At 38.7% G+C, this 10,567-nt stretch overlaps 1 protein-coding gene across 1 annotated transcript; it reads left to right on the top strand.

The window, feature by feature from the left end:
- The first annotated feature begins 3,314 nt into the window (after positions 1 to 3,314).
- LOC117824887 (extracellular calcium-sensing receptor-like) lies at positions 3,315 to 7,268 on the top strand. Its single transcript, XM_034700379.1, has 6 exons — positions 3,315 to 3,520; positions 3,696 to 3,993; positions 4,142 to 4,927; positions 5,006 to 5,233; positions 5,401 to 5,524; positions 6,287 to 7,268. The coding sequence occupies exons 1-6, from the start codon at positions 3,348 to 3,350 to the stop codon at positions 7,204 to 7,206; spliced, it is 2,529 nt and encodes an 842-aa protein (XP_034556270.1). The 5' UTR covers positions 3,315 to 3,347; the 3' UTR covers positions 7,207 to 7,268.
- The last annotated feature ends 3,299 nt before the right edge of the window (positions 7,269 to 10,567 follow it).

Raw genomic sequence — 10,567 nt, 5'->3', positions numbered from 1 at the left:
CTTCAGAAGCAGCCTTTATTTGACTGTTTTCATGGAAAACAATCACATTGCCTGATAAAGTTGGCTGTTAAAAGACAACAGGAGGAGGTTTGTGTGGAAAACACTACTTTTGTATGTATAGGACAAGAGATAAGAGGTATCACTTTGTCCACAAGAGGGCGCCAGAACCGATACAAAACAAAAGTTCCTCACAGCAGCTTTAAGTGATTTGGCTTTCTCCCACTGGAGTTTGAACCATTATTTAATCAACAACAAACAGACTTATGTAGAAAGTAAATAAAAACCCCATAACATTAGAATTCAAAATTATCCCACTGCACAGAGGACTATGATTTTAAACTACCAATCTGAAATGGGAAGTTTAAAAAAGCCAATGACTGAGCACTGCAAGTGGGTATGTTAGTTTGGTGGTTAGTCCTATACTGCCTTACAATAAGCTGATTCAGGGTTCAAATCCAGGTTGGGGCCTTTCCGGAAACAAAGAGTGTTCTGGTTTTCTCCTACTGAAATGTGATCCAACAATTTTGATCAAAAGAATGTACTAGAAAATCAATTCACGTAAACAATTGACATCTAAAAAAAACCCACATTATATTAAGCCTGTGTCTACTACTTTTCTTGAGCCTTTGACTGAATCCAAAATAAAGACATAAAGAGAGGTTTATTAAGAAAGTGTTGCAGACAACCATAGTGTTAGTAAGGTGTCTCTGTTTACTAAAGGTGGAAGCATTTGTGCTGTTACACCTGATTATCCCTCAGTATAATACTCAACAAAGTATTGTTTGCTTTAAATCATTAGGCATGCATTATACTGCCTGGCATTAAACATGAACACATGAATCAGCCAATATCATGATTGATGAATGATGCTTTCTGAAAATATCACCAGTGCCTACAATACCTATTAATCACATTTATGATTGTAAGAATAACTGAGCACAAGAGATTAAACTCCATACGTACACTGAAGCCTTCAACGGTGACACAGGTTTGTCATACACAGCTAAGAAATTCTAAAAAGTAATGGCCCCAAACTCTTTTTCTGACTGGTAACTTGTTTGCTTCCCTTTCTTGGTAGTTGTGGAATTAAGGGTTTAGCACTCCGTTGGTTTCAATCCTACCTGACAGACAGAAGTTTCTCTGTCCATTTGGGAGACTTTTCCTATGGGACAGCCCCTCTTACTTGTGGTGTTCCTCAGGGGTCTGTTTTGGGCCCTATCCTGTTCTCATTGTATATGCTGCCCCTGGGATCTATTTTCCAGAAATATGGCGTCTCATTTTATTGTTATGCTGATGATGTGCAAATTTATATGCCATTCAGCTTAAAGAGGAATGGATCCCTGCAGTCCTTATTCAACTGTTTGAAAGATGTAAAGTTATGGCTGAGCCTAAATTTTCTGCACCTTAACGAGGAAAAGACTGAGGTCATTGTATTTGCACAGCCCCAACAGTTCGATGGGAGCACTCTCGGCCCTCTCGCAGCAAATGTTCACTCCTCTGTAAAGAGCCTTGGAGTTCATTTTGACAGAGCCTTCAAATTTAGGAAACAAATCTCTTCTGTGGTTCAGTCCAGCTTCTTCCAGCTGAGACTCATAGCGAAGGTGAAGGCATATCTCCCTCCTAAGGATCTAGAGAGAGTTGTACATGCCTTTATTACGGCTAGGCTTGATTATTGTAATTCTTTGTATGTCGGCTTAGACATGGCGTCTATTCAGCGCCTGCAGCTTGTACAAAATGCGGCAGCTCGCCTCCTGACTGGCAGGAAAAAGAGGGAGCACATCACACCTGTGCTGCGTGCTCTCCACTGGCTCCCAGTCCGTCACAGGATTGATTTTAAAGTTGCACTTTTAACGTACAAGGCCCTAAATGGATTGGCACCATCCTACTTGGCTGATCTTCTCCATGCTCACAACCCAACCCGAGCACTGAGGTCAACAAACCAGCTGCTCCTGGATGTGCCTAAAAGTCGCCTTAAGACCCGGGGAGACCGAGCCTTTGCAGCAGCGGCCCCCAAGCTCTGGAATGGCTTGCCACCCCAATTAAGATCGGCCCTAACTGTTGAATGTTTTAAATCTTTGTTGAAGACCCATCTCTTCTCTTTGGCCTTCTCCTCGTGAAGAGGACATTAATATCCTGATATGTTGTTGTTTATTGTTGTCTTCATGTAATTTTTACTTTTTACCTTGTAAAGCACTTTGGCCAACACTGGTTGTTTTAAATGTGCTATATAAATAAAGTTGACTTGACTTGACTTGACTCAGGGATTACATTGTGTCATTGTGGTGATTTTTGTAGGAGCAGGTAACGTGCAACACTGATTTAAAAGACAAATTTCCCTACGGGGAAAATAAAGTACATCGTATTGCAGGCATGTCCAAAATACGGCCCGGGGGCCAATCGCGGCCCAAGGTCCATTTATTTATGGCCCTAAGCTTCCATCTTAAAATGTGTTATTCATAGCACAGATATTAAACACATTCGGAATCATCTGTACATTTGCAGTTTCTTTCAAGCGCACAAACAAAACTAAACTTGATCCAGAAATGTCTCAAAAAGATTTGTATGGACTACTTTCATAAAGCCAAAGCTCTGGATATTCTGCAAGAATATAATTAGGAGGAAACAGAAGAACCCTTAAAGGTGACAGGTTTTTCAAATTAATGTTTTTATCATGAAGTGAAAATGTTCTTGATGAACACTAAAAGTTCAGAAGACACAAAAGAGGACACAAGACAAGATCAAAATTATGAAATTGTGCAGAAACGGCAAAATATGGTGCATAAAAATAGTTCAGAATGCAAGATAAGAATTATTTAGTTCCTAAATTGTTGTCTGCTGGTCAGAAAAGTCTTAAAAACAAAATGAAATAGAAGTGTGATGAAATCCAGATTGTAATCCTGCCGTAGAAAAATAATGGGACAATATTTTTTCCCACATTACCCGACCCTACTGCAATTTTTTTTCCTCCAGAAGAAGATAAAGTTTGCTAATGTTTACATGGCTTGTGGAGAACTGAGGACTACATAGTTACTGTTTTATACAGAAAAAATGTAAAATAATTGTTATTAAATAGAGATTTCATATATAACTTTTATGATTCCTAAGTCTTAGTAGGAGCCAATGGCCCTGAGGTATTCTGACATCATCAAATGTGGCCCTCCTTAAAAAAAAACTTTTGGACATCACTATCGTATCGTATCGTACATATCTCTTTCTGTTACCATTTTTTATAGTGCTCCAAAATGTATAAATATTTGTGCACACTCGATTTTGCTCTTGTAGACAGTATGACATCCACACAGAGGTGGTTAGAGAAGGGTTGGGCACTGTTGCAGCTATTGTCGGTTATGTCTGTCCCACAGGCTGAGAGGTCTGTGTGCAGGCTGAGCGGGGATGCAGAATACCCCCAGGTGTCCATGGATGGGGACATCATATTGGGAGGAATTTTCTCTTTCCACAGTCGCTGGGAAGTAGGACTGCATACCTACGAGAATAAACCACTGTCACTGCAGTGTATCAGGTAAAATATAATATTGAAATATTTTAGATTTCACATTAAGAAGTACAAAAGTTTATCAAAATGTGTACTGAAGTAGGAAATCTCCTTTTGTGTGATTTATAACCATCAAATGTTTCAATTAAATGCTATTGTTTCTTTTCAAGGGTGTGCACTATGTGTAATTCTCTGCATACAGTCTGAATTTCAGAGGCTTCCAGTATACCCAGGCTATGCGCTTTGCCATAGAAGAGATTAATAACAGCACAGACCTGCTTCCAGGGATGTCCCTGGGCTATCAGATCTATGATTCATGTGCATCCATCGCTAGAGCTGTGAAAGTCTCTCTTGCCCTGGTCAATGGTAATAACATGGTATCTGCACCGTCTGAGGAACCATGCACGAGACCTGCTCAAGTGCAGGCCATCATGGGAGAGACCTTTTCCTCGCCTTGTATGGCTATAGCGACTGTGATGGGACCCTTTTCTATCCCTCTGGTGAGTGAGAAGGATAAGATTGAAATGTGAACAATAATGTTTAATCTGTGATTTGTAGGCAAAGAGGTTTAAGAATAACTAAAACTGAGTGTAATTTTTGTAATTTCAGTGCATCTTTATTTTGGGTTTTATTTCCTTTTACTTATAGATCAGCCATGCAGCTACTTGTGCTTGTCTGAGTGATAAAACAAAGTACCCATCCTTCCTCAGAACCATACCCAGTGACTACTACCAAAGCAGAGCCTTGGCACATTTGGTCAGGCACTTTGGTTGGACTTGGGTTGGAGCTATCAGGACAAATGATGATTATGGGAATAATGGCATGGCCACATTCACAGCAACCGCCCAACAGCTGGGCATATGTCTAGAGTACTCAGTATCTATCTTTAGAACAGATCCACCTGAAAAGGTACAAAGAATAATTGATACTATCAAGACTTCTACTTCCAAGGTCATAATCGCTTTCCTCTCTGCCTCTGATATGCATTTGTTAACACGCACATTGTCTCACCATAATCTGACTGGGTACCAGTGGGTGGGTAGTGAGGGCTGGATCTTTGATTCCCAAGTTGCAGCCACTGGTGGGAATCACATTCTGGATGGTGCTATAGGCCTGTCAATCCCTAAAGCACATGTCAGTGGAATGAGAGAGTTCATGTTGGATGTGAAGCCACTGAATATATATAGTAATGAAATGTTTACAGAGTTTTGGGAGACAATATTTAGCTGTAAGTTTAAAAAGACAGCAATAAACCAGAAAGAATGTACCGGACAGGAGGATCTAACTGGAGTGCAAAACGGCTTCACTGAATTGTCTCTCATGCCATTTTTCATTAATGTTTACAAAGGAGTGTATGCGGTGGCCCATGCACTTCACAAGATTCTCCACTGTAATGAAACATGTGACACTAAAGTTCAGCTAGATCCATATATGGTGAGTTGAACTCAAACAGTTTTAAATGTATTATTGTACTGATTTGACATAATGTTGCATAAATGCATATCTTCTCAGATTTTACAGCACATACAGAAGATTCAGTTTAAAACACAGGATGGAGATGAAGTTTACTTTAATGAGAATGGAGACCCTCCTGCAAAGTATGAAATTATAAACTGGCAGCCAAAAGAAGATGGCATGGTGGACTTTGCCATAGTTGGTCTTTATGATGCATCTCTACCTGAAGACAAACAGCTGATTCTGCAAAATAAATCTTTAATTTGGGCACAGAGCTCAAAAAAGGTAATCTCCAATGAGATCAGTATTAATCAAAGTCTAATAGAAATATCCATATTGTATCAGTTTATTAAAGCTGTGTATAAATGTTGGCTTTCATGCATCAAAGATAAAACTATGTCTGCAAAAATAACCCCAAATGCTCATACATCTTTCTCATTTTGTTTAAATAGGTTCCTCTGTCTGTTTGCAGCGAGAAATGCCTCCCAGGAACTCGCAAGGTTCTCCAGAAAGGGAAACCTATCTGCTGCTACGACTGCTTAAAATGTGCAGAGGGAGAGATAAGCAACATTTCAGGTGTAGTATTATTTAATAATGTCATGATCACATGGAAAGCTATAGAAATTGCATGGTTTTATGATCAGACTCTAAATGCAGAGGCAGATTGATTGCATTGCTTGTACAGTAATCAAATAGTCTATAAGCAAATAAATGAAAAAGTATTACATGCATTTGTAAAATATCTTGGAAATTGATATTAGGGCTAGACAACAATTGTTCAAATTGTATGTAACTCAAAAATATTTTAAATTACTTTAATTTGAGAATGTAGAAAAATCGTGGTAAAATTGAAGGAGTGTTGTTTAAAATGTACAACATTTTATTCAACATTTTGCCCTATTTTGGATCCTGACAACATCAAAAACAAGACATTAATTCATTGAAATTAAAGTGTATATTTTCCAAGAAATACAAATTTTGATCCAAGGCATCCTGAACAACTTCTGGTTGAAATTGGTTAATGGCTCTTGAATAAAAAGCAGAGGTGACTTTTCTCTACACATTCATGCTGACAACAGGCGATGTATTATGTAACTTTGTTTATAGTTTGTTTCAGTGATGATAAGAAAATAGGAGTCAAACTTAATCATATTTAAGGTAAATAAGGGAATGATAGACAACATTAATGATTATGTGTTAGGCAAACTGTCATAAAGATGTATTCTATTTAAATGGTAACAATGTGTCTGTCCAGTAGGCACAGACACAATGCAATATACAGACCAGAAGTCACATGTACAGAACACATCTAAACACTGCTCCAAAATTATTTTCCAGATTCTATCACCTGTGAACAATGCCACCCTGACTTCTGGTCTAATGAGAGAAGAGATGCCTGTGAGAAGAAAGAGGTCGAGTTTCTATCATATCATGAGATTTTGGGTGCCCTGCTCACCTCAGCGTCTCTATTGGGAACATGCATGACTGCTATTGTGGCCTTCATTTTCTTCAGGCACAGGCAGACTCCTATTGTGAGGGCCAACAACTCTGAGCTGAGCTTTTTACTGCTCTTTTCTTTGACTCTGTGCTTCTTGTGTTCTCTCACCTTCATCGGCCGGCCCTCCGAGTGGTCTTGCATGCTGAGACACACAGCATTCGGCATCACATTTGTCCTCTGTATCTCTTGTGTGCTTGGGAAAACTATAGTGGTGTTAATGGCCTTCAGGGCGACACTTCCAGGAAGTAATATGATGAAGTGGTTTGGGCCTGCACAGCAGAAACTCAGTGTTCTTGGATTCACTCTTGTACAGATTATAATATGTATTCTCTGGTTAACAATTTCTCCTCCTTTTCCCTTCAAGAATTTTAAAGATTTCAAGTACAAAATCATATTAGAGTGTGCTTTAGGTTCTGCTATAGGCTTTTGGGCTGTCCTTGGGTATATAGGACTGTTAGCCATGTTATGTTTTGTTCTTGCTTTTCTGGCACGTAAACTGCCTGATAATTTCAATGAGGCTAAATTCATCACATTCAGCATGCTGATATTCTGTGCAGTATGGATCACTTTTATCCCAGCATATGTCAGCTCTCCTGGGAAGTTCAGTGTTGCTGTGGAGATATTTGCCATTCTGGCCTCCAGTTATGGGCTTCTCTTCTGCATTTTCCTGCCAAAATGTTTCATCATTTTGTTTAGACCTGAGCAGAACACTAAGAAACACATCATGGGTAAGACATCAAATAATGACAAACATCATTAACATATGTCTAAAAACACATGTTATGTTGCTGTAACTTTTAATCCACAGTTTTCCTTGTAACAAAAAATAAGGCATGCTAGTTAAATAAAATTTTGATTACATATTCATTTGATGGGTGTTTTTTTTAATGCACATTATCAAGAAATGCCCCCTCTCCACAACTGAAACACACAAAATAAAAGAGAGAGCTACCCATATATAAAGCTTCTTTCACTAATACAGATAAGCAATGTGACAAAATATTCCCTTTCCTAAAGAAATAAGCCAACATTGATAAACGTCTGGCTCCAGAGGCCTCAAACTATGTCATAAGTATGTGGCAAATAAGTAAGTTGGCATACTAACAATCATAACTAACAATTTTTGTTGAGCTACCACGATTTTTTGTTCTAAAAGCCCCCTCTAGTATCATGTAAGCTCTTTTATACAATGTTTTATGATTCAGCTCAAGTTCCTTACTTTGCAGCAAGTACTCTGATTACTTCTAATCAGAATTATTTCCCCACAGTATTTGATTATTAAATGTTATCTAAATACTTTGGGGAAAGAATTCTGATAATATGGAATCTGACAATGTAAGTAATCTTAAAGGCCCTGTGAGGAGTTTTGAACTGGCTGAGAAACAGACTAAAAAATGATACTGATGCCTCTTTATGACCTTCAATAGCAAACAAGACCATCAGCAGCAACACTGGCACCTTCTCTGTTGTCATTTTTAATGCCTAAAACCGCCCTGAGGGGGTAGGTGTCAGACCAGATGATGGACATCTCGCTTCAGAAGCAGCCTTTATTTGACTGTTTTCATGGAAAATAATCACATTGCCTGATAAAGTTGGCTGTTAAAAGACAACATGATGAGGTTTTTGTTGAAAACACTATTTTTGCATGTATAAGATAAGATAAGATAAGATAAGATAAGATATTACTTTATTGATCCCCCGGGGGGGAAATTCAGTTGTTACAGCAACCCAGACATAAGTACAATCAAGAAAGAAGTTTCAATAAGTACAAAATAAGTACAATAAGTACAAAATAAGATAAAATAATAAAATAAAAAGATAAGTAAAAAATAAAAATAAAAAAAAATAAATAAAAACAAAATAACATAAAAATAAATAAAATAAAATAAAAATAAGTAAAATAAAAAAGATAAATAAAGCTAGAATACAATTTAGATATATACAATGTTACAAATGGAGTTTAAATTAAATAGCAGTAATTACAGGCAGTATTAAAAAAAAAATGTTTCAGTAGTGACAGGTTGACATGGTGTGATTATGGTTGGTAATGACAAATTAATCAATAAATAGAAGAATATTTGTATGTAGTATGACCATGAGTTGTACTTAGAATAGTAATGTAATTTAACAAAATATAATATAGCAAGATAATTATATAATACAGTATATTATACATTATAATGCCAGCAGCAGTCAAGAGAGAGTTCAGGATGGGATGATGGAGCGATGGAGTGTGACAGACCGAGCAGGGATGTTATGGATCTGTTCAAGGGGGGGGGGTCAGTGGTCAGCATGGTGCAGTCTGTGGCCTCCATTACTGTTCAACAGTCTGATGGCGGTGGGCACAAAGGAGCGCCTGAAGCGTTCAGTCCTGCACCGTGGTGGAATGATGCGCTGACTGAACGAGCTCCCCATCAGCCACAGCTCATCATGGAGAGGGTGAGAGGGGTTGTCCAGGATGGCTCGCAGTTTGTCCATCAACCTCCTCTCAGCCACTGACTCCAGACTGTCCAGTTCTAGGCCAACCACAGAGCGGGCCTTCTTAACCAGCTTGTTGAGCTTGCTGGCCTCACCCGTCTTGATACCTCCACCCCAGCACGCCACAGCAAAGAAGAGAGCACTGGCCACCACAGACTGATAGAAGGTCTTCAGGAGCCTGCTGCAGACACTGAAGGACCTGAGTCTCCTCAGGAAGAATAGTCTGCTCTGTCCCTTCCTGTAGATGGCATCAGTGTTGGTGGACCAGTCCAGTTTATTGTTTATTTGGACCCCAAGGTACTTGTATGAGTCCACCCTCTCCACTTCCTCCCCCTGGATGAGGACTGGGGCTGGGGGCCTCCTGTTCCTCCGGTAGTTCACCACCAGCTCCTTAGTCTTGCTGATGTTGAGCTTCAATATATAGGATGTATAGGAAAAGAGATAAGAGGTATCACCTTGTCCACAAGAGGGCGCCAGAACCGATACAAAACAAAAGTTCCTCACAGCAGCTTTAAGTGATTTGGCTTTCTCCCACTGGAGTTTGAACCATTATTTAACCAACAACAAACAGACTTATGTAGAAAGTTAATAAACCCCCATAACATTAGAATTCAAAATTATCCCACTGCACAGAGGACTATGATTTTAAACTACCAATCTGAAATGGGAAGTTTAAAAAACCCAATGACTGAGCACTGTAAGTGGGTATGTTAGTTTGGTGGTTAGTCCTATACTGCCTTACAATAAGCTGATTCAGGGTTCAAATCCAGGTTGGGGCCTTTCCGGAAACAAAGAGTGTTCTGGTTTTCTCCTACTGAAATGTGATCCAACAAAATTTGATCTAAAGAATGTACTAGAAAATCAATTCACATAAACAATTGACATTAAAAAAAAACCACACTATATTAAGCCTGTGTCTACTACTTTTCTTGAGCCTTTGACTGATTCCAAAATAAAGACACAAAGTGAAGTTTATTAACAAAAGTGTTGCAGACAACCATAGTGTTATTAAGGTGTCTCTGTTTACTAAAGGTGGAAGCATTTGTGCTGTTACACCTGATTATCCCTCAGTATAATACTCAACAAAGTATTGTTTGCTTTAAATCATTAGGCATGCATTATACTGCCTGGCATTAAACATGAACACATGAATCAGCCAATATCATGATTGATGAATGATGCTTTCTGAAAATATCACCAGTGCCTTCAATACCTATTAATCACATTTATGATTGTAAGAATAACTGAGCACAAGAGATTAAACTCCATACGTACACTGAAGCCTTCAACGGTGACACAGGTTTGTCATACACAGCTAAGAAATTCTAAAAAGTAATGGCCCATAACTCTTTTTCTGACTGGTAACTTGTTTGCTTCCCTTTCTTGGTCCTCAGAGATTACATTGTGTCATTGTGTTGATTTTTGTAGGAGCAGGAAACGTGCAACACTGATGTAAAAGACAAATTTCCCTATGGGGACAATAAAGTACATCGTATCGTATCGTACATATCTCTTTCTGTTACAATTTTTTATATTGCTCCAAAATGTATAAATACTTGTCCACACTCGATTTTGCTCTTGTAGACAGTATGACATCCACACAGAGGTGGTTGGAGAAGGGTTGGTTACTGTTGCAGCTATTG

This window comes from Notolabrus celidotus, chromosome 14 (assembly GCF_009762535.1).
Source record: "Notolabrus celidotus isolate fNotCel1 chromosome 14, fNotCel1.pri, whole genome shotgun sequence".
Taxonomy (NCBI): Eukaryota; Metazoa; Chordata; class Actinopteri; order Labriformes; family Labridae; genus Notolabrus; species Notolabrus celidotus.
The sequence above is the reverse complement of the archived record's forward strand: the minus strand, read 5'-3'. Positions and strand labels throughout refer to the sequence as shown.